At 35.3% G+C, this 25,362-nt stretch overlaps 3 protein-coding genes and 1 pseudogene across 4 annotated transcripts; 3 read left to right on the forward strand and 1 right to left on the reverse strand.

Moving 5' to 3' along the window:
- Nucleotides 1–253: 253 nt before the first annotated feature.
- LOC120002428 lies at nt 254–2,429 on the forward strand (annotated as a pseudogene).
- A 4,247-nt stretch (nt 2,430–6,676) lies between these two features.
- Nucleotides 6,677–7,520, forward strand: LOC120002427. Its single transcript, XM_038851206.1, has one exon. The coding sequence runs from the start codon at nt 6,741–6,743 to the stop codon at nt 7,419–7,421; it is 681 nt and encodes a 226-aa protein (XP_038707134.1). The 5' UTR covers nt 6,677–6,740; the 3' UTR covers nt 7,422–7,520.
- A 708-nt stretch (nt 7,521–8,228) lies between these two features.
- Nucleotides 8,229–11,618, reverse strand: LOC120001362 (methylthioribose kinase-like). Its single transcript, XM_038849648.1, has 6 exons — nt 11,290–11,618; nt 10,499–10,805; nt 9,883–10,057; nt 9,591–9,792; nt 8,970–9,184; nt 8,229–8,727 (listed from the first exon to the last, which is right to left on the reverse strand). Exons 1-6 carry the CDS (start codon nt 11,473–11,475, stop codon nt 8,556–8,558), a joined length of 1,257 nt encoding a protein of 418 aa, XP_038705576.1. The 5' UTR covers nt 11,476–11,618; the 3' UTR covers nt 8,229–8,555.
- Nucleotides 11,619–18,755: 7,137 nt separating this feature from the next.
- On the forward strand, nt 18,756–24,116 carry LOC120001576 (triacylglycerol lipase 1). 2 transcript variants are annotated; one of them, XM_038849954.1, is made up of 9 exons: nt 18,756–19,012; nt 19,506–19,616; nt 20,343–20,519; nt 21,339–21,449; nt 21,527–21,670; nt 21,933–21,973; nt 22,089–22,165; nt 23,090–23,185; nt 23,626–24,116. In XM_038849954.1, the coding sequence occupies exons 1-9, from the start codon at nt 18,845–18,847 to the stop codon at nt 23,946–23,948; spliced, it is 1,248 nt and encodes a 415-aa protein (XP_038705882.1). In that variant the 5' UTR covers nt 18,756–18,844; the 3' UTR covers nt 23,949–24,116. The 2 variants fall into 2 exon arrangements, with proteins under 2 accessions (XP_038705882.1, XP_038705883.1); XM_038849955.1 differs by having other exon boundaries at nt 18,758–19,012; nt 20,379–20,519.
- The last annotated feature ends 1,246 nt before the right edge of the window (nt 24,117–25,362 follow it).

Here is a 25,362-nt window from a genome sequence, read left to right on the forward strand (position 1 = left end):
CAAACAAACAAACCATTCTTTGCATCCTCAATATGAATATTTTCAACATTTTGGATAATACTTTGAAGTTTCAACAATATAACCATTTCTGATGGAGACCATAGGCTGTGAGTTGCAACTTGGCAACTTGTGGTTGTTCTTGGTCGGCAATTTAAATCAATAGTCAAATTGCCATATATTTAAAGAAACATGTTTTGCCATAGACAACCAGTTTCCCTATATAAACCATACAACATCCAACACAATGTATTCTGCATAAAACAACCAATAACAGACAGAAAAACCGGTAGTACAAAAAAGCCATGTCTCATTACCAGCTTATCCTCTCCTTGCTAGTATCCCTAGCAGTCATGATGCAATCCACTTCTGCTGTTGATTATGTTGTCACCAACAGAGCCGGATCATCAGGAGGCAGCGTGCGCTTCAACAACGAAATAGGCATCCCCTACAGCAGGCAGACACTAGATTCTGCCACCAATTTCATATGGAGGATCTTCCAGCAAAACAGAGCGGCCGATCGGAAAAACGTGCAGAAGGTGACCTTAATAACAAGGTAGTCAAAATCGCGCTTATGCTCGTAAAATCGCTCGATCTTACGATCTTACCTAAGATTTCGAGTAGAATAGTGGTAAACTCGTTGCCACATCAAGATCGACGCAGATCGCGCTTAAACTCGTTAAAATCGTTAAAATCGCGATTTTATACACGATTTTAACGATCTTGAGAACTGTCCTTATAAGCCTATGTGTTAGACTGGGCCTTATTTTTTGGGCCAATTTTTATTATTCTGAGTTCTTATATTATTCTGGCCCAATTCAACCTTAGCCCAAGTTCTTATGTTATTATGGCCCAATTCAACCTTAGCCCAAGTTTTTATGTTATTCTGGCCCAATTCAACCTTAGCCCAAGTTCTTATACAGCCAAGCCAACTCCTTATTACAGTTCGTGAAATTTCTAACCTAGAATACTTCATCGACTGAGAACTGAGAAGACGCCGACAAGTGGTCCTGGAGATGATGCAATAGTGATCTGATACTGAAGTTTCTCTTGACTCTGTGACTATTCTACACCTCGACCATTCTGGTATGCAGTTCTTTGATTTTCAATTAATAAAATGTCAACTTCTGGTTCTGGAAATGCAACTGCAAGTATTAGGAGAAAAAATGCTTCAGGGAGTAGAAATGATATAGGATGGGAATATGGTATTGAGGTTGGTCATGATGCAAAGAAGGTGCAATGTAAATTTTGTGCCAAAATTAGCAGCGGAGGTATATATCGTTTTAAGCATCACCTTGCTTGTACAAACGATAATGTAGGAGCTTGTCGAAGTGTACCCGATGATGTGAGGAAGAGAATGTTGGAGATTTTGTCTCAAGGTATGGAAGCTAAGGAAAGGAAGAGTTTGTTGCGTCAACATGAAATTGGGAGCTCAGTTAGTGAAACACTACCTGAGTCTCAAACTAGGATGACATCAGCTATGTATAAGGGTAAAGGGAAAAAAAATTCTACTCAAGTGACCATGAATGAGCTATTCAAGAAAGATTTGAGAAAAAGTGCATGTAGAAGTATTGGGAGGTGGCTTTACACTTGTGGTATTCCTTTCAACACAGTCAGAAGTCCAGAGTTCACAAAAATGTTTGAAGAGGTAGCTAGACATGGTCCTGGTTTTAATTTATTAGTTTGTATGTTTGTTGTTGGAACATGAGATTGAATTTATGTAGCATGTGTTTAATTTTTAGTATGTTTGATTGTTAGAACTTTGAACATGTATGGCATTATCTAATTATTATTGCATTATGTTATTCTTGTTACATGTCTTAGGATTGCAAAATATGCTTATTTTTACATTGTATGTAAAATCTTACGATTTTACGATTCGATTTTGCGATTCCGATTTTACACCCCTTCTCCGATTCCGATCCGATCTTACGTTTTCACTATTAAGTCGAAAACATGGACGGTGTCGCGTACTCTGTCAACAACGAGATCCATGTCAATGCGAATTATCTTGGAAACTATAGTGGTGATGTGAAGAGGGAGTTTACCGGGGTGATTTATCATGAAATGACACATATTTGGCAATGGAATGGTAATGGACAGACCCCAGGAGGCTTGATTGAAGGGATTGCAGATTATGTGAGGCTCAAGGCTAACTATATTCCTAGTCACTGGGTCAAACCAGGGCAGGGTGATAGGTGGGATCAGGGTTATGATGTTACAGCCAGGTTTTTGGACTATTGTAATAGTCTTAGAAATGGGTTTGTGGCAGAGCTTAATAAGAAGATGAGGAGTGGTTATAGTGCTACCTATTTTGTTGATCTGCTAGGGAAGACTGTTGATCGGCTTTGGAGTGACTATAAGGCCAAGTATGGCCAGTAGATTTGCAAACCTGTAATAGCCTAAATAAAATTGAGTGAGTTGTATTGTAACTGAATTTCTTAAAAATTAAATTTAACAACGAAAAAAAAGAAATACTAAAAAATCCAAAATTTACAATGATAAATTGGGCTGCGCGCCTAAAATGAAATTGGCTATCCAAATCCACTCAATTGTGGATAGAATGGGCTGCTTGGCCCACAGTTGGGGTCCATTTTGGATTTTCAAGGTCAACGACAAACTTGTAATTTGTCAGCTGACTTGAGCCAGGACAATCCGACAATGACCCATTCCTGGCATGATAATTAAAAACTAAATTATTTACATAACAAAATGTTAGAATATTCAACATCCACCGACTATAACATTAAACGAGCTTGTTTTAGAATATAACAAGTTAAGTAGGAACATCCATGAGTAAGGACAATAATAGTGCACATATTACCGATATTTAGAAGATGTGAAGGGTAAAAAAAAAATTATAATTTTGATAGGGACCACCTGTATTCAAATTAGTAAAGAAATCCTCGGGTTTTAGAATTAGGAAACCTAGCCAATATAATTGCTATGGCCGGCCACATAAGAGGGGGATAAAAGTTTTGCAGCTTTTGACGCAAGGAGAGTCGGTGATCACAAAGAAGAAGATCGGATTTCGTTTCAAGTTTAAGCTAATGTAAACACACATGAATTGCTTATAATTATATTTGTGTGATTATAATTATGATTTCAGAGACAAGAACTAATAGTAATCTTGATATCATTCATGTATTCCATTATTGTTAATAGAATACAACAATACATAACAATACTTTTGTTTTATTTTATTTTAAAAAATTGAATTGCATTTGAAATATGTCTTCTAGATACATGTATAGATATTATTTCAACTTTAATATGTAAATTTTTGGGGTTATTTTATGAGACAAAATTTCGAGATGAATGTTCATCAATGATATCATTTTAAGGAGTTATAATGTTGTAAATAGCTATGAAATTTTTTTTCTAGGGGCACTGCTTGTAGAATTTTTCTCAAAAATTTTCAAATGGATCAGAATGATATTATTTTAATATTAGTCCACCCCAACATCACTTCCTAGCTCTGTCTCTATTGGTGTGTTTAATGTTTGCGAATATTTGATCATCAATATTTGAATAATTTGATGCTAAATTGAGACCGGAAGAAAGATGTTTAGAGTTTTGCTTCTTACCGTAGTGTTATAGGTTGCATGAACTATAGGAATATAGGGGCATGATCTGTGTGGTTGTTACATGATTTTTCATAGAATTTAATGAATTTTCATTATCTAAATAATAATGTTAGGAATAACAGGAGTTGGTATTGAAAATACTTTTGATATAATGAGTAATGTTTTATTGAATAGGTTAGGAAAAATTGACTATAAAGATGGATAATAATTTAACAATTTTCGACCAATTTCCGTGGAAATAATTTATTATTATTAATATTGTGTGAATCGTGTAAATGGAAATTTACACAACACTAATCAAACACTCTTATCACAATAGGATGCTACAAGTTGACATTTTTTAACATTAATAATTACAATTTTGCTCGTTAAATACTTACTAAATTCGATTAGCACACACAAAGGTCATGACTTTGCCTATGTCAAGTCTTGCACGGAAACAAGTGTAGTTTGGCCAAATGTAGTTGGCTAAGTTTTCCATTCATATTTATTATTATTATTATTATTATGTATATATAATTTAACGTAGGAAATACGATGATTACAGACTTGACCTAAAACTACACACAGAACTTTGAAATATAAGTATTATTTTCTTTATAAAAAAGAGGACGGCACGACACGGCACGACAACAAATAAGAAGAAGTCATGTTTAATGGAGTGGTTAAACATATAATAGTATTAAGAAGGGCTTAATTAAGTTCGAAATCAAGGTAGTAGATAGACATAATTCTATATAATATTACGGAATTAAAATCTTTGATTATGCGAATCAAGATGTGCACGGAAAGTGTACATGTGTGCTAATAATATTTGGTCAACTGTGCATAGATGGATTAGATTAATTTCCATCAATATAATACACTAAACTCAAACAATGGGAATTTTTGACTAATTACATTCTTATGACCTAAATTACACACAATTAGGAAAGAAGATATCGTCTCCTAAATCTTCGCTATTTTTTTCTTCCCTTTTTTGTCCATATATCCCATAAGACTTACAAATAGTGGGATGACAACGTGTCGGGCTTGGATCGGGCACCCCAAATTACCCGAACCCGTTAAGAAATCCAACCTCTATACCCACCTAAATACTTGTGCGGGTATGGAGAGTCCCTTGTACCCGCCTCCATATGGTACCTGCACTTGTACCTATACCTACAGATTATCTGTACCAAATGGGTTTTGACATTTTTTTTTAAAAATGCAAAATTTTAATTTTAACATGTTGGAGGTAAAAATGAAGCAGGTTATGAGATACTATATTCGTACCCAAACAAGCAAATTTTTGAACCTCCATACCTGTACTCACGGCCTAATCTGGTTAGCCATGATGTCCAATTGATTTTGGGTGAAATATCTTGGACACCCGCCGGGTATGATTAGATTTGCCATACCTAACAAAGAGCAAATTGGTCCATACGCCAAATATCTTAAATAATCCCCTACCCCCACTCTCTCTTAGAGTGTGTTAAGATTGAAAGATTTGGGGGAATGGAAGAGATTGTAAATGCAGTTTTCTTCCAATTATCTTATTTTGATAGTTTAGAAAAAAATTAAAGGGATGGATTTAAAGAGAATTGGAGAGAAGATTTTATTAAAATACTTCATCTCCAAAACGGGGTAATTTGTAGGAAATGATGAATAATTAAGGTATTTATAAATTAAAAAGTTATTTTATCCATTGTACAAAATACTTTAACATAAAAATAAGGATAAATTAGTTAATTAAATCACTTTTTTTCCTTTCTTTTTTATCTATCCAAACATGAGAGAGATAAAAATATTCTACCATTCTTTTGCTTCCCTTCTCTATCTTCCTTTTCCTTTCTCTTCTCTTTCCCAAATCCCTCAATTCAAACAAAATCTTAGAAATAAAAACCAATACCTCATAATCCTAGGCCGGAATTTTTTCACTACCGGGTCAACCCATGGATTCTACTGTACTATATTTTACTAGTTAATTATTGTTTTCAAAAGTGGTCTCGGTTGGGATAGGGGGCTCCAATTCCAGTTCCAATTCTCCCTTAAAATCATGTTAAATCGTGAATTAAAATATGCGATTAAGTATTTTGATATTCATAATGTTAGAATATAGTTGATTTTTGAAAAAAAAATTATAAATACTAAATTTTAAACTTTTTTTTTTGATAAAGAGGACGGTACCTCAAGATTTTATTAAAATCCTCACTTATGGCGGAGGAATACCGTGGTTACAGACAAAAAGACCTTAAAGGAAAAACAAAAACAAAAGACAACAACAAATCTTAAACTAAAAGACAACTTCCAAAAAGGAAAACCCTAAACCTTAAATCATAATCTCTAAACCCCAAATACTAAAAATTACGTTCTAAACCCTAAACACTAAATTATAAACCCTAAACATTAATTTCTAATTCCTAAAGTCTAATATGTCATTTTTGAAAACAAAAATCATGATTTAACATGATTTTTGAGAGAGAATTGAAGCTACTCCCATCCCGTCTCGGTCGGCTTGAGTGTACAATTAATATAATGAATATGTTGGCAGGGTAGGTGTCAATTAATTCAATAGCTACAAGACAAGATAACATGGAGTCAAATTTAATGTTGCGGTTCGACTCCCCCAAGTATAGATATATTATTTAGTACCCAATAAGAAAATGTATATGGAAAAATAAAAAAAAATTTTAATTTTGTATATATGGATTGTTTCTTGTCTGTTAATTATTGTGGGACATGCCAAATTCCAAGCAGACCAAGACAACTTAAGTTCTCAAAAAATACAAACAAAAAATAAAACAAAAAAAAATAAAATAAAACAAACAAACCATTAATCTTTGCATCCACAATATGAATTAATATTTTCAACATTTTGGATAATACTTTGAAGTTTCAACAATTTGGGCTACTAGAACTCTTTATAATAATAAGTCACACTACTGGTTGACCATTTCTAATGGAGACCATAGGCTGTGAGTTGCAACTTGGCAACTTGCAAGCCTAATTGTGGTTGTTCATGGTCGGCAAATTAAGTCAATAGTCAAATTGCAATAGAAACACGTTTTGCCATAGACAACCAGTTTCCCTATATAAACCATACAACATCCAACACAATGTATTCCGCATAAAACAACCAAAAACAGACAGAAAAACCAGTACTACAAAAAAACCATGTCTCATTACCGGCTTATCCTCTCCTTGCTAGTATCCCTAGCAGTCATGATGCAATCCACTTCTGCTGTTGATTATGTTGTCACCAACAGAGCCGGATCATCAGGAGGCAGCGTGCGCTTCAACAACGAAATAGGCATCCCCTACAGCAGGCAGACACTAGATTCTGCCACCAATTTCATATGGAGGATCTTCCAACAAAACAGCGCGGCCGATCGGAAAAACGTGCAGAAGGTGACCTTAATAATCGAAAACATGGACGGTGTCGCGTACGCTGTCAACAACGAGATCCATGTCAATGCGAATTACCTTGGAAACTATAGTGGTGATGTGAAGAGGGAGTTCACTGGGGTGATTTATCATGAAATGACACATATTTGGCAATGGAATGGTAATGGACAGACCCCAGGAGGCTTGATTGAAGGGATTGCAGATTATGTGAGGCTCAAGGCTAACTACATTCCTAGTCACTGGGTCAAACCAGGGCAGGGTGATAGGTGGGATCAGGGTTATGATGTTACAGCCAGGTTTTTGGACTATTGTAATAGTCTTAGAAATGGGTTTGTGGCAGAGCTTAATAAGAAGATGAGGAGTGGTTATAGTGCTACCTATTTTGTTGATCTGCTAGGGAAGACTGTTGATCAGCTTTGGAGTGACTATAAGGCCAAGTATGGCCAGTAGCTGTGCAAACCTGTAATAGCCTAAATAAAATTAAGTGGGTTGTATTGTAACTGATTTGATAAGCTATAATAAAATTTGAATTATTGGTACTTGACATTATAATATTATATCTATAGCAATTTTTACTCTTTTTTAAATTCCCTTTATTTTACTGGCCACGCACAGAGGTATAGAGTTTTCGCCCAACTTATCATGTTGTCATGTAGAAAATTTTTGTACATGTTGGCCTGAGGGTCTAAGTTTAGACCCATATGGAATATCCAAATGACAAACTTGTATATTGTCGATTAGAAAAAAAAATGTAAAATTTAATTTCCTTAATGACATTGACAAGTAACGACTCCCTCTCGCTCTCAAGACACAATTTCGGCGGATTGGATACCCCATATACCCATTTGTGAGTAAGATATGAGTAATAGACATGATAAATAGTTATCATAAGGATACTAGAAGTTGATATCCCAATTATCTCGCCTGCTAAGATTTTATGAGCATCATATGGGACATGTGAAACTCACAAAGTCACTTGAATCTTGTGCGTCCAATTCAACGACTGGGATAACTGAAATACCAACTACATGCTGAGATTTTTATCATTTTCATATGATAAATGGGTACGGAAAAGGGTAAGGGTAAGGTCTCGGTCAAAATATAAGGCGCCGAGATGCCCCTTTAATACAAACAGTCACAGATGCAGATCTAACTTAACAAGCTATGTCATACGTTCTCCGAGTAAGGTTCCAAAACCTTTTGATGCAAGCAAGGATAAGGTCCTCTTATTACATGGGCAGGCGGCCGAGTCAAGACTTGCACTAGAAAATTCATGTCTAAAGCAGGCAGAGTTCCATACAAATACAACAAACAAGACAATAAGAAAATCATATAAATACAGGTGTTTATATTAATGCAAGCACGGATATATTTTTTGCCCTGGAAAACACACAGCATATTATTACAACTTCTTCATCCTTCGTGGAAAGAGCCGACTTCAGAGTGGACTGTATCTATTCGCCTTTGAGAAACAAACAAGTTTTGTTTATGCAATGTAAACATTGATTGAGCACTTGCAGAAAGAGCTAGCAGTTTACTCGGACATCAAAAACTCAAACAGGCCATTAACTTAGGAAAATTTCATCATGCTTCGAGTTCCAGAATGGTTGATACAACTTCTGAGATGGACAGGAATTTCCGCCTTTCCTTGAGAAGCTTCTTTGCTAATTCAAGAGCCCTTCGCTCACAATTTGCCCGTTTGCTAGGATCAGTTATTGACTCAAAATCTTCTACGTGCGCCACGCCAAGAATTCTCCTGTTGGAGAAGAACAATAATAGAGGAGTATAACCCAATGGCATATTAAAGAAATAGAATAAAAACCCAATTTCCAGTAACTTCAATTCTCAGAGGCAAAATAATTTTCATCTAGCCATGAACATGCAGCATTTGGTTCTTCAATGGCTTAGCTTTCATTCAGCTCATGCAAAAGATAGGCATAAAATCTACTGTAAGTGACAAGAACATTTAAAGTAATATAATAAGATTTTCCCTCTCACCGTATCATTTTTGCCACGCCAAATCCAAGGGTGTCATGGAACAGATCGTTCATGTACTTTCTTTGTACTTGCTGTTGAAGCTCAACGTTATTATAAATTTCTGGAAGATAAGCCTCTCCAGGGCCATCTTTATGCTTATCCCAGAGTGCAATGAATTTATCATGGAAAAGATTCCAGGTCTCTTCAATTGTCCTCAAAATCCATTTCTTGTATATCTACATGACAACATGAATTTCGCAAATAAACCTCAATAAGATCAGGCATAAAGAAAAGGGAGATCTGGCAAGGATCGGGGTTAGCTTGGGCTCAGATCTTTCTTTTCCTTCTACCGAGCGGGATGAAAAAAGACAAAGACAAAAAAACCCCCATAAGGATGTAAAATAAGTCTTTCCAATTGAATAATAAGCTTAAGTACTAGTGCCTCAAATACTCGTACATTATACATGTAGAGGAGCGAAGTTAATGTAAATCCTATAAGCACCCACAAACACACCTACACAGAGATATGCAGGTATAGACAAAGAGCAGGGCTCACCTGCTGTCCATATTTATTGAATAAGATTACAAAAATGAAATGGAAGCGAAGCAAATAGAGAAAGAGAGCAAAAAAAGAGGACATACTTTCCGGTCATTGTGTTCATTCGCATGTCCATTTTGGGCAAAGAAAGCCAACATCAAGTTCCCAATAAAAGCTCCAACATCATAACCCATAGGTCCATAAAATGCAAATTCTGGATCAATGACCTGAGTTGACTCCAGGGTAACCATGATGGAGTCAGTGTGCAGATCTCCATGTATTAATGCTTGAGCTCTTTCACAAAACCTGAGAGGATAGCAAACTCCAATGAATCATGAGAAATGAAACACACTATTAAGAATGGAACTGCCACATATTAAAAATGAGGAACAATACATAGATTTCAGCCCAGCAACTTCAAGCTTCAGAGTATTATCCTCTCGAATAGCCTCGGCATCACAATCAAGATAAGGGGAAGTCCAACGGTTAAACTGAGAGACTTTGTAAGGATCAGAGAAAACAACCTGCTCAGTTAGTCTGCATAATTCAACATTCCCGCAAAATTGAGCAACTGCATACAGCAACCAAAATCAGCATGTTAATTACAACTTTCCATTAATCCACTAATGAAAACTCAATGATAAAATAGGGGTGCCACCGTGCCATGTGCTCATTAAAATCAGGCTTGAAGCAAACTAGAAAGTGGATCCATAACTGCACCAGCTGTATATATGCATTTTCAGAAAACAGACCGCTATTACAATGTCCTTTTACTTCATAAATAACAAATCAAGGCACCTATGCTTACTCTAGATGCATCAAAACATATATTATAACTAGGTGCAACCTCCAAAATGAATGACAAACTTTAGTCTTCAAACAAATATCATGATGAATCATGCATTTTTGGCCATTCTAAGTCATAAATAAGGAAAAAAAAAAAGGGATAATCAAACTCCGTTCAGAAACTAGCAAAATAGGAAGGGAGTGACAAATGCAGAAAGTGTATTACCCAAGCCTTTGTGCTCCAAGGTGGTGTGGTAAAGCAGGGATGTATAAAAAAGAGTCTTTGACATATAATCTGAGATGTGCTCTGCCAGCAATGGATATTCAACTCCAGCAATTAACCCCTTCCTGAGGATTATATGCGGAGGCTCCAAGTATTGCATGCCAATCAAAGACATTGTACGATCAAAATGATAAACTTTAGGAACATTTTGAGGACATAATCGACCATGCTCTTTCAGTGCCAAGGCCTCAAAATAAGCCCTTTCCCTTGTCATTGGCCACGTTTCAATACAACGCATGTAAGGAAGCGCCTGCAGTCATACCAACAAAAAATGACTGAACAACGAGTGTGTTTAGCTTAATAATCCATTTGACCCCATGATATCAACAAAATAGAATTACCAAAAAACAATTTACATGCCGAATCAAAGGAGTTTGTGCGGAAAACTGAAGTGCTTGATGATAGGAATAATCAATAGGTTGATATTATACTAAAATCAATCCGAAACTCTATATTAATTTACAAGTACAATCACAATTCAAGTAACAATTAATAGCTAATCAAAGGTATGAATTAGCAGGAAAGTCTAAATATAAGTAAACCCACATTCAGAAGCAGAAGTTCAGCATGCATAGAAAATCAATCTCCAATACCAACCAACCCTTTAATTCTTAAGAAAAAACCAATTACCAAGTTGTGTTTCCTGGTTGAAATGCCAAAAGATTCATAGCTTCAATTTTTTATTGATATTTCACATTTCACAGAATATTAGTAAAGTAAAGCACAGCAATAACCTGCTTGATGACGAAGGACCCAGATGAGCCAACAACGATATAGACGTAATTGAGATTACCACCCCCAATCTCCTTGACCGTCAAGTCATCAAAATTGTTCCCAACAATAGATGAGAGAGAAGGCGTGGCCTTTATGTAATCGAGCAGTAAGTTGTCGTCCAGTGGACGAAACTCCGAGAACTCCATTCCCAACCGTGGCTACTCGGTAGTATTGGAGATAATAGGATTTTCAGAGGCGGAATAGAAATGGACTATAGAGTTCAGAGCTTATAAGGAGAACGAGTAAAGTTATTAGTAGGAATGTTGGTTCAAAGACAGCGCGATACAATGAACCGGGTCGTTTGAGATTAGTACTATTTTGCAAGGATTCTATTTGTTGATGTCCTATGGTGGCTGCATTAAGACGGTTGAATTAAAAGCAATAACGCATGACTTTTCTTTTAGTGCCAACGAGAGATAGCTCGGCTAACAATCGATTCGATTGAACATATGTGTGTCCAATGTTCAATTCTAATGAAAAATATATTTGTGAGTGATATTTAAAAAAAATAAACTATTATTATTTATTCATTCTAGAATCTCAATTTCTGATGCTTGATGTGCCTAAAGACTTAACTAACATCACACAATATGGTTTTGATGAGCCATCTATCTCAACCCACATTTGAAATTTGAAATTTCAAAAAGGAGTGAAATTTCCAACTATCACTACATTTTGCCATGACTTTTTGAAATTTCAAAAATGAGTGGAAATTTTCAATTAGTTGTTCGAAATCTCACATCAAACCTCACCTTCTTTTATCTTCTCAATTCGAATATCACCAATTTGTTGAGGTCTTTCCTCTACCCCCTTCACTGTATCTCTCTCGACAGCTCCATCGAGATCTTGCAGCAATTCTGTGGGACACAAGAACTGTTTGCCCTTCTTGGGAACCGCCACAAGAAATATACGAGTAGTAAATTAAAACATATAATTCACCCAAAACTCGTATTTAAAAAGAAAAATATAGAAATTCTTACTTTTTTTTGGCGCTTTAATGCTCAACGGAAGAACTATTTCCTCGCTTGCCACTACCTCGTCGACCTCGGTCTCAGTCACCTCAACGATCTTTTCTTTCCTTCTTTTCTTCTTGCTTGCCTCAGTTCTAGCGCCCAAACTCCTCTTAATCTTCTTGGATTCTGTGATAAACCACTTAGAAGTTGAACAATATTTTTTAACCTAAAACTTAGAAAAATATACCTTTCTAGAAGGCCTTGGTTCTCGTTGAAAGAAGGGCTCATTCAATGGTCGCCCAATGTCTTTCTTCGTTAGGTAAAGCCTTCAATTTCTTGGCCGCCTCAGTCCTCCCGTCAACCTATTTTTCACCCTCCTCATTTTCTGCTTTCTTTTCCTTAGGAACTATAGAAAAATAGAACGGATGTTGCACTTACTGTTCATCATCACACGTCCTTTCTCGCTTTTGTGCTCTTTAAAACTTTACAAAGATAACAAATCTTTCACACTAAACGTCACTTTGTGTTTCTCAGCAAGGTACTGCATGTCGAGAATTATCCTGTATGGGTTAGGCATCAGTTGACTGGGGGCGATCCCAAGTTTGTTGAGCACCTACCACAATAAACCGTCAATCAAAAATTTGAAGCCCACCATCAACATCATTACGTAAACTGTTAACTCACGAATAATGTCAGAATCAACCCTCACGTCCTCGCCTGCAGTTGAAACTTGGAGATCTTCTCGCAACTGGTAAGCTTCCTTCAGGCGAGCCATGTATTACTTGCCTAGTGTTGATTTCGGGCTAAGCTCCGTCTAAAAAATATGAGATATGACTAAGAAATCAATCTCCGTCGATGGCAATGGCACCTCGGTCTTGACTTTGCCTCTTTCCTTCTTTTCCACGACTCCGGCCAATACTTTCAAAATTCAGAAGAAATGCAAAAGTTACGTACAAAAGAAGCAAACCCACAAGACATAAGTGACTCTTCTAAGAAATACGTTTCCAAACAATCTCCTTTAAAAAATCAGACAAGATCGATTTGTATTCACTAACCTCTGTAAAATCTTCTCTCTCCCTCTAGAAGCTGACTTCTCAAGAAGCTTTCTCACTCAAGGAATTCTTTCCTTCTGCAACATCGAAAACGCGAACCCACGGCAACGACGGTTTTTTGGTAACATAATATCGTATAGGCTCAAAAACCGTGAAAATCGAAGTTCGACCTTCAAATAATGGCTCATTACATCTTCATTTTGTTATTGTAAGTAGGGGTCATGGTGCGGGGGCATAGCTCTTGTGGTATGGTACAATATTATTGATGTCGCTTGGTATAGTCAAACCACATAAATCTCAGTGTCTTTTCTTTGCTCTCTTACTGGAATCACTTCCTTGCGTGCTTGTAATTATTGCTTGTGGTGGTTGAACTTTGTCCCGTTTGGCTTTTGCTCTTTGTTGTTGATTTGAGGTGGTTATTTTGTGTGTGTTCCGTTGCGGGGTACCCCAACATTTCTATCCATACTTTGATGATGATGAGGAAGATAGCAAGGAACTTGCTCAAGATATATTTGTTTATAACAAAAATTAATACGTTCATTTATTCAATAAATTATAGTCACAATAAACCACAATAATTTTTACATGAATAGTTTAAAATATATTTAATTATTTATTATACATAATTATATTCAATTATACGAAAATGTTAACCTTCCATAAAGTTGTTATCCATAAACCTCCATAACTAGGTGGCATTATGACTAAGCATGCCTACATGGCATTAATTCCAAGAAAAGATTTATCTCCTTTATATAACCCACATGTCCTTTTCAAAGACTAATACTCTCTCTTATCTATTTCTCTTGAAAACCCTAGATCTCCTTCCTCCATGTCTCCAATCACCTCCTCAAAAGAAAATTTCGTGCCACACTACGTACAAGACCTCAATTGAAAAATGTTCTTTTGTTTTTCTATTTCTTCTTCACTACTTCTTTTGTCCTTTATTTGAATAGTTTTCATTAGTAATGGCTCTATAATGTTTCCTTTCATGGTCATGGTGTTTGTGTTTGTCTCTTGAAATTTTAATTTTGGTTGTCCAGATTCACTAGGTAAGGATGGTTGTTGTTGGTGGGTAAAAAGTGGAGGAGCCCGTGCAGAAGAAGCTGTAGAAGAACAACCCATGGTTCAGGCCCCAACACATAGGGGATTAACTCAGCAAGTGCTTATTTGCTTTGAATCTACTATTCCGGACGATTGAACCTTGCCATTCCCTTGGTTTTTTTAAAGGATGGAACCCATTTTGATATGTTTGGTGCAAGAGATGTTGTTGGCCATAGTCAAGTATTAGATTTATGGAAGGGGATTTTGTTGTTTAGCATTCTTTGTTTAAACAATGTAATAGAAGACTGGTTTGTTGATAAAACAACGTAATAAAAGGCTTAAACAATGTAATGTAATAAGAAACTAAAGCAATGTAACAAGAAGCCGAAACAATATAATAAAGGTTTATGTGATAAAAAACAACGTAATAAGATGTTAAAACAATGTAGATGGTTGTTGTTGGTGGCTAAAAAGTGGAGGAGCCCATGTAGAAGAAGCTGTAGAAGAGCAGCACCACGGTTCAGGCCCCGACACATGGGGGATTATTTCAGCGAGCGTCTATTTGCTATGAATCTACTGTTTTGGACGCTTGAACCTCGCCTCTCTTTTAGTTTTTTTAAAGGATGAAACTCATTTTGATATGTTTGGTGCAGGATATTATTGTTGGTCATAGTTGAGTATCATATTTATGGAAGAGAATGTTGTTGTTGGGTATTCTTTGTTTAAACAATGTAATAGAAGACTGGTTCGTTGATAAAACAACATAATAAAGGCTTAAACAATGTAATAAGTAGGGCTGTTATTGGTACGGTTACCGTTACCAAACACGGAATACCGTTACCATACCAATTCTTTCGGTAACTCAAAAAATGTTACCGTTACCGTTACCGGAAAAGTCGGTATACCGATGGTCGGTATACCGATCTATCGGTAATGGTAAGTCGGTAATTGGTAAATTTACCAATTCTTAAACTTATTTAAAAAAGAGAAAGAAAAAAAATGCATCAAGTAGCATTGTGCATAATAGTCATTATATGAAACTACAACACTTTCATCTTGCCTACAATACCAATAATAAAAATGATAGATTAATGAGAAGGATCATTGTGCTACATGTGAATAAGAGAAAATACCTATCAATCGGAGAAAACAAGAAAGGAGAATTCACATAACATTATTCCAACAATCTATAACGGAAAATCTTTCATTTCATTAATTTCTAATATTTTTAGTATCCGAAGTGTTTTAAACTCCATAGCATGAAAGCTCGAAGAAACAAGATAAATAAAGATAAAAGACCATAATGAAAATGGAGAATAAAAGCATGTAATCAATACCAACAAAGCATTTTGTTATGTAGCAAATGCTGCTTTAAAGTTAATGAAATTGCTACGAGTGATATATAAATGATAACCCTAAAAATAATCAATGGTCTAGATTAAATTAGATCAATCTAATGGTCATAATTAAATAAAACTAAAACTAAAAATAATATTAATATATATTTAATATATATGTCGGTAATCGGGAAATTTACCGGTTTTGAACTTTGCTTACCGTTACCGTTACCGAAATCATCAGTAAATTTACCGTACCGAACAATTGGTAACGGTATACCAATCTTCTGCTATTTTCGGTAACCAATTGATCGGTAATGGTATACCAATGGATAATTTACCATACCAGTAACAGCCCTAGTAATAAGAGATCGAAACAATGTAACGAGAAGCTAAACCATTGTAATAAAGGTTTTTTGGTAACATAATATCGTATAGGCTTAAAAACTGTGAAAACCAAAGTTCGACCTTCAAATAATGGCTCATTACATCTGTTCATTTCGTTATTGTAAGTAAGGGCCGTGGTGCGGGGGCATACCCCCTGCGGTATAGTACAATATTATTGATGTGAGTTGGTATTTTTAATACGGGAGTACAATTATATTTTTTGGATAATTATATTTTTCGGCTACCTAAGTAGCTGGGATAAAAAGGAAAAACCTAGCTGAATTGTACTATTAGAATTCCTATATTGAAAACAATCACAGACTCCATGGACGTAGTCGTCTTGAATTGCCAAAGAACGTAATTCTTTGTGTTTTTCTTCTTTCTCTTTACTATTTTGATTGTTCAGTGTGTTGCTCTACTATCTGTGTGTTTCAATGACCTGTTTGACAACACGGCCTCGATATTGTGATCAACGGTGAATTGACGGTATGAAAAAAAAATTGGCAACCAAGGTTAAAGGTTAGAAAGCAAAAGGGAAGCTGAGAAGAAGCATCAGGAAAGAAGGAAAGAGAAAAGATCTTGCAAGAGGAATTCCTATGCTGAAGAGCTGGAGAAGAAAGCTTGTAAAGATGTTGAGCGGCAGCAAGACTGAGAAAAATGAAGGGGAAGGAATATTGAATGCGAAGATCCATTGATCTACACTATCACTATTGTAGAGAAGGTGAACTGTGCCTGGGATCTGAAATGAAGGGGAAGGGAACTTGTGTTGTTTCTACTAAGAAGTAACTTGTTGCTAGCCATGAAGTCCTCAGTTGAAGTCTTATTATTGCCCTGTGAACCTGAAAAATAACTTTTGGTTAGAATTAAGTTGGAGACGGTAGCCTGGGATGAATGGTGCCACCTACTTTATTCATGGCATGCTTACTTTACCGTTGCTCCAACATCTATCATGTTGGGAAGTTTTTCCTGAAGCATATGATGTGGTACCATATATACGACCTTGGGTCACTATGATGGCATGGCAGGATATCAGTTTGTTTGATTTATTGTCTATTACATGTTTTTATAAAGTGGAGATAAATTATATGCAGTGCAAATAAATTATTCTGCACTAATTATAGATAAATACATCTCCAATAAATTTACATTGAAGATAAATTATATACGTTGCAGATAATAATTTGCTCTAAAAATATATAATTTTTATGCTTTGCAAATAAAATATATACTAATTTACTATGCAGATAAATAATTGTATGCACTGCATATAAATTATATACAGTGCTTATAAATTATATGCAATGCAGATAAATTATATGCAATGTATATAAATTCTTTTGGACTAAATTTACATGCCAGATTTTTTTAATATCATAATATATCAATAAGTGATGTAGTTTGAAAGAGTTTTTCACGCTGATTTATAATGCATTTTTTTTTTCAAAAGCCATCATGTATTTTGTGAGAGAAATCGTTTTGAAGTTTCATTTAATAAAAGAAAAAAAATCAAAACTGATAAAGTCATACAGAGAGAAAATATGAAAGAGCTAAAATGAAACACGTTGATTCATTAAATTTTATAATTTTATTAAATGTAGATGGGCATATATGTAATTCAAGGTTGTGTGTTCTTATAATTAAATTTTTTTCTTGGCTTTCCTTAATTATTGGAATAAGTCTTCCAAATTATAAATCTATTGGTAATTGCCCCTATATTTTTTCATGAAATATGTTAATAATTGTTTATACAAATTTTTATTTTTATATGGAATCATATGGTTAAGTATGAAATAATTTTTCATGGAAGGTGTTGACAGTTGATCACTGTGAATAAAAAATTTTATTTTTATATTACTCTCTTTATATGGAATAAAATAATTTTCATGGAATGTTGATCATTTTTTTAATTTTTCATGGAATCATATGGTTAAGCATAAAGTAATTTTTCACGAAATACGTTGATCACTGTGTATAAAATATTTTATTTTTATATTTTTCTTTTTATATGGAATCATATCGTCAACTATAAAATAACTTTTCTTGGAATGTTGATCATCGTGTACAAAAAAGTTTATTTTTATATATTTATTTTTATATCGAATCATATGGTTAAGTATAAAATAATTTTTCATGGAATATTTTCATCATTGTCTATAAAAAATTTATTTTTACAGTTTCCTTTTTTTTTTTTATAGAATCTGTTGATCATAGCTTATATACTTATATAATACTATATATCCTTAACGAATAGGTTTTTGGTTCTCATACGATGCCGATCATATAATATTAACATACATCACAAATTCAAAACGAGGGGTGTGTGTAGAAATGACATCAACCACAGGGGTGTCCATGACATTTGGCCTATAAAAAATAACATATCAAATTATAAAAAAGACCTTCACTCTCACTTTAATTTAGGGTAATCCAAGCATATTAACACAAATCTTCTTATACTATACAAACAAGTTTAATATTATATTCTTTTTAAACATCAGATAAAATTAAATTATATATCAATTTATACAATGATTATATTATACTAATATTATATTATCCTACACGCTGTCCTAATGGTGGTAGTAGGAGAAGTTTGAAAGGATGCTAATAAAATTTTCAAATATAAACCAAAAAATCTGAGTGGGATTTTTTTTATAGTTTTTTTTTTTACAAGAACTAGTGGGATTACTTGAACAATGCTTTAAATTCGATTCGTCTGTTCCTCCATAATTCCCAGAAACAATGGAGATGAGGGTGCTTGTGGTGGTTGTAACAGTTCTCTCACTTTCTGCTACGTCGTCGTCCGCAATTGCGACTTCATCATCTTCGTATCTCCGCCTCCGATCGCCTAATGACACCTTGTGCGCTCAACTCATCCTGCCTGCAGGTTATCCATGTACCGAACACAAGGTACTCTCTCTCTCTCTCTCTCTCTTTCGCTCTCTCTCTCTCTCTCTCTCTCATTTTCTAATTGGAATGTTTGGTTGCTGAGAACTTAAGACAAAAACTATCTATGGCATTGATTTACTATATGGAGTTTATTTATGCGAAGTATTGCTAGTTCACAAACCCAATTGGGTTAAATTTTAGTTATATTTCTACTTTTTCGTTGGAATTGAGGAGCATAAGATTAGACAAGCCTATCTTTGTAATCTTGTCTTACCCTTTTGAGCAGTTTCAATGAATTTATGCAGAAAGTTACCTCTATTTTCTGTTTTTGAAATTTTCTTTTATGTGGCTAAACATGTGAGAGGCTAGATGTGTTTTTGGTCAATTTTGTGGCAAAATCGGGGAACAACTCTGGAACTGAGTTTTGTTTAATTGGTTTGTTGAGGTTTCTGCTTTTGTTTTGGAGGTTAAAGAATGACCTGTGACTGAATTGAGGGATTGTTGATGTGGTTAGATTCAAACAAAGGATGGCTACTTATTGGGCTTGCAACGGGTGTCATCTCAAGTCAAGAATCTAAGAATTCAGCGCGGTCCTCCAGTACTACTTCTACATGGTTTTTTTATGGTGTGCTCTCTTTCTCGTCCCACCCCCCAGCACGGTATTTCTATTCTGTTCACATATGATCTAATAGTTAGTTCTGTCAATAGCATGAAATTTGTATAACATACCAGATATGATAAATTATACAGTTCGGATTATGTCGATTTGATAACCTTCAAGTCTCTCCTTCAGGAAGTACCAAAAAACTAGAATGAGGGGATACTAAATGGGAAAGGCTAATCTGACTAAAGAGAAAGGAAAGGAACCAAATTTCTTCGGAACTCTGATAACTTAAATAAATTGTGCTAGTAGACATAGGATGAAAACAAAAGTTCTCTTGCGTCTAAGTTTAGTTTAGTTGGTATAGCATCTAGACTTTCTATGAGAATCTTCTTGTATGAAGTTCATTATAAGCTCAAGCATTATCCTTAAAAAAAGTTGTGTTAATTTTAAAACATTATTGTTTTATGCGTTAATTTTGAAAAGACTATTGTTTTAATACAAAAGCTGCAAGTGTGCTGTGATTAAGCTTTTGGAAAGTTTACTTATCAAAGAAAAAAAAGGTTTTGGAAAGTCTTTTTTGGCATTCTTGCTAGATTTTGATTGCTGTGTGGTGATGATGAGGTGGGTTAGGGATATCTTGTGACATTATAAACTTTTTCGATTCTTTCAGTATGTGTTAAGAGGAGATTTCAACTATGAGATTGTGCGCTTACAATTATGTGAAAGTCTGTTACTAACCCCCTTTAGTCTTGTATGGTTCTGTACCTTTTTAACATGCAACAGGCAGGTGATGCATGGTTTTTGGATTCTCCACAACAATCATTAGGCTTCATCCTTGCAGATCAGGGTTTTGATGTATGGGTTGGAAATGTTCGTGGAACATTTTGGAGTCATGGGCATATATCTTTGTCAGAGAAAGACAAGGTAGAAAAAGTCTGTATATGACTGTCTGTTAGTTTTTAGTTTGTTATGCAATTTCCATCATTTGCGCTCACTGCTCAGCAATGTAGTTTCAGGCATGTTAAATCATAAAAGGAACTTGGAATATGGTCTTCTCTTTTTCAATTCAACAAAATCCTTATAATTGTTAGACTGAGCATATGTTTGACTCTAATAGCCTTGCTGTGAGGTGAGCAGTGGCTATGCCCTCATGATTCTCTACATAGTCTTGGATTGCATTAGCTTTTGAAGATATCTTCTGTACATGAGCTTATGAATCTAACTCATAGTTTCAGATTACATTACGCTTTCCCTGGAGTTTAATGCTCCTTTTTTTTGTGATTTACATTCTTTGCGAGGTGCTAGATCACCCATCACTTTGGTCCTAAAAGTTTAAGCTGTATGGAAATGTATTATCATATACATTTTTCAGTGCACCTTTGCATCAGCGAGTCTATCTGCGATGTATATATATATATATATATATGCATTATGTAAACCATTTTTTTATATTTGAAAATAAATTTAGGGCTTGATTAAGTCTTTATCCCAACAGAAACTACCAGTTGGCATTATCCTTTTGCTCTAGCAATGGCTTCACCCTATGCTACAAAATCCATGTTCCAATAGCCATTATTACTTTTCAGAGGTATAAAAGGTTTTGATAGTCAATCTTCCATGTGTACAAGAATACAGAAGTAACACCTATTAGGCTATTAGACCTTGACAAAATCCTGTATAACACAATGGAACTTTTTGTTTGAATACATAGGCGGTGATAGTAAGCATGTGCTATTCATGTAGGCCTTCTGGGATTGGAGTTGGGAGGACATGGCTATGTATGACCTTGCAGAAATGGTACATTGCATAAATTCAGTTACGGACACCAAAGTCTTTGTTGTTGGACACTCGCAGGTGTTACACGTCTTCCAATAAATCCATTTGTGCGGATTTGGTTCCTGCTTTGGCACAGTTATTAACATTCTTTACAGGGGACAATCATGTCTTTGGCTGCTCTCACTCAGCCAAATGTAGCAGCAATGGTCAAAGCTGCTGCTCTTCTTGCTCCAATATCATACTTGGATCACATAACGGCAACTCTGGTTCTTAGAATGGTCAGCGTGCATCTTGATCAGGTGAACTTTTTTTGGTGTTCATACTTACTTTGTTGACAGGTGAATACGTGGCCCTGTGGTAGAGTTGCAGGGGTGCAACCTTGAGGTCACAAGTTCAATTCCTGAAAATCTCTTCACATATTACGTGGGGTTAAGATCTGTGTACATCCTACTTGTCCTTGACCTCACCCACTGCTAGAACCTTGTGCACGAGAGTTTACCTTTTATGGTTACTTTGTTAAAATAGTTACTAGTAACTAGAGTCATGACACCATTTTTGCAGATGATTCTTGCTATGGGCATACATCAACTTAACTTTAGAAGGTTCTGTTATACTTTCTCATTATTTTTGTCCCCCACTCGTTCCCTGCTACTCATATCTTGTCAAGTTTTTATTTGTTTTCTATTGACTTAACCATGTGAGTTGTTTGTCCTACAGTGATATCTTACTTAACTTGTTGGATTCCCTGTGTGATAGCGGTGTAGACTGTGTTGATTGGCTTACTTCCATTACAGGTACTGTTATCTCCCTTTGTATCTTCCTGCAGCCACCATACAATTGTGTTTTCTGGGGTTGCTCCTTGGTTCTCTGTTACTCCATTAAATTCTGCCCTTTCTTTTTTATTTTTATGGGATGCTGAACATATTTTCCCTAGCGGCAAGGGCAAACTCTTGGCCTGGTGGTAATGGTGCTTCAAGACATCCTAGAGGTCTGGGCTAAGATAGATAGGAATATGAGAGAGATGAAAATATGAGAGACAATTTGAAATTGTATGTGTGTATATTTCTTGGCACATCTTGTGTGCTATACTTCAATAATATTCCATTTTCCATTAAAAAAACCACATCCTATAGTCATAGGTTGACTTCTTGGTAAAGCCTTTCCGCATTGTGGGGGCAAGGTTGTGTACATCTCATCCCTCCATGACCCTTCCCCCACTGTGGGATTTGTTTCAAAAGCTTTTGATGGACCGGGATATCCGTATTTCAAAACCTTGTCAGGAAAAGCATTCAATAACTTTGCATTGCTTGTGTATTTCAATAACTTTACACTACTGCTAGTACATGTTTTCTTCATTTAGTTATAACCATTAATCATTAATCTCATTTCCCTGGGAATGTAGGTGTTCTCAATTTTATAGAATAAAGGTGATGGGTTGAAAAGTTGTTCACATATGACTCTGCATAATGCCTTGGAATTGGAAGTAATTTTCCAAGTATAAAACCTTGAACAAGTACAATATTAAATCCAAACTTCACCAGTAGCTTTTAACTTAGCCAAAAGTTTGGCAATTTATGTCTGTGTATAGATGAAAGATGATACTATTGAGCATACATTTGGCAATTTTTTTGTAGATATAGCGGAATGCTCTATTGGTATATGTGCATTTTGTGCCTATATGTCTTCCATTGTCTGAAAGGAATTTGATAATTTTGCAGGGAAGAATTGTTGCTTTAACGACTCACGTGTGGACTTCTACTTCAATTATGAACCTCACCCATCATCTGCCAAAAACTTGCGCCATTATTTCCAAAGTATTGACCCATATGCTTTCTTTGACCGTCCTTTTGCTCTCTGATTTGTTTGCATGCAATCCAACTTTTTGTGGTGATGTTCATTTCAGCCTCGTCAGTCCCTCTGTCTCTTTTCTCCTATTGCAGCAGACTAATATGTCATAAAACTGAATTTGGCTATTTCCATCTCTTTAATTACTTTTGTGTTTTTTTTAGAAGAAAAAGCATTTGGTTATACGAATTTGGCCAACCAATTTACATTTTTCCTCTTTTATTTTGTTATTGATCATGTTAATGCAATAAAAAAGAAATTCTGTGTCGACCAAAAACGTAAAAAGCTATAAACCATTTGAAGACCTGATAGTTCCTTGGTTTTTGTTATGCTTCGTTTGCGTCATATTTGTTTGGGGAAAATGAATTCTCTGTTAAACTTTACCATACTTATCTATTGTGTTTGCCAGTGATACGCAAGGGCACGTTTTCACAGTATGATTATGGAGTATTTGAAAACCTGAAGATTTATGGTCAGTTGAAACCTCCAGCATTTGAACTTAGTCAGATACCCAAGTCGTTGCCATTGTGGATGGCTTATGGTGGCAAGGATGCTTTGGCAGATGTTACAGATTTGCAGCATACTCTAGCCAACTTGGAGTCCAAACCAGAGTTGCTTTATCTTGAGAACTATGGTCACTTAGACTTTCTTTTGAGCACTAAAGCTAATGAAGATATATTCAGTAATATGATTGGGTTTTTCAGGTCATTTGGAAAGTCTGATACTTTGTAAATTTACTGCTTCTTGTATATATGATACTCGAGGCCACGGAATAATATGGCTTGCTTGTTATATGTTTTCATATATTGTAATATGTGAAGTTCATTTTTTTTTTTATTCCCCTTGCAAAGGTGATGAACGTGAAGGATAGGCAGGAGGAGATACAGTATTACGATCAAATTATCTTGAGTTTTTATCTTTAACTTCCCTTTTTCGGCAAAATTTGGAACTGGGGTTTATAACGATAGCTAACCATAATTGTTTGCTTGAACTATGGCCGTCATCCCAGATATTATTTCTAGGATGGAAGATGAAGTCAGATATCTTAGAGAGAAGTCATAAGCTTACTGGAAGACTCGTAGAGCCTGCATTGGGAGAGAAGCTGCTTGGCCAGTTCATTAATGGGAGTTCAGAGTCAAGTTTGCGAGGAGATAAGGATGAATCAAAACAAAGAAACTGCGGATTTGCAGGATAGGTGACTTCAAATGGATTCGAGCTAGTCAAAGACACAAGACATTAAGTTGACTAAACTCCTTTGGTAGATGGTATGTATAAAATGCATTTAGAAGCTGAGGCTGAAATGATGATGAAAGAACTACTTATGATGCATGCACGAGTTATTTTCACCTTAAGCTTCTTGTTTTATCTTGTCAAGAATGTTCTGTCAATTGTTATTTCTATCCAACTGCATGAATGAAATATGAAGTACAACAGCATGTAGATATATGCATCTCGACATGTCTTTCTTGTAGATAATATGTTTGGTCCTGGCATCTTGTTCTTATTTCGATTTTTCGTGTTTTTAACCTTTTTATTGGCATCTGGAATATGCTACCAGGATGTGTGTGTTAGGCCTGTGTCTGATGATCGCTGTTACCTCCTTGTGGTGCCTTTCCTTCATTGGAAGAGGAAGTTGATCTGCTTGTTGCATAGAAGAAGCATTCCCTTTTCCGTTTGTTTTGGTTACTTTTTTCTATCTTTCAATCAAGGTAAAACTCATGTTCTTGTATCTTATCGTTTGTATTAAAACCGATACAATTTCGCAGTGGTTATTGGATCATTGCGGAGCAGAAAATTTTCTACCAGAAAGCCGAGGTGAGCTTGTGATTATTTACCCCGGTAAATAATCAATTGAGGTGTACCTACTCCATTTTCTTGTGAATTAATTCTACAACAATTGGTTTGGTCCTGAAGTAGTACTACCTATGAAGCACGGACACAAGTGTCTGACACGACACTGTACGAATACGCCGAAACGGCAATTCTCAAAATTCTAAGGATATGACAGGTCAATGACACAGCAAAATAAATATTTAATAAATATATTTTTAAATTTAATTCATATAAATATCCAACTATAAATCAAAATATTATATCATAATAATCAGAAGATCCAAAAATAATTATTAATTTTATTCATTTAAAT

The sequence above is a fragment of the Tripterygium wilfordii genome, chromosome 7 (assembly GCF_013401445.1).
Source record: "Tripterygium wilfordii isolate XIE 37 chromosome 7, ASM1340144v1, whole genome shotgun sequence".
In the NCBI taxonomy this organism is placed as follows: Eukaryota; Viridiplantae; Streptophyta; class Magnoliopsida; order Celastrales; family Celastraceae; genus Tripterygium; species Tripterygium wilfordii.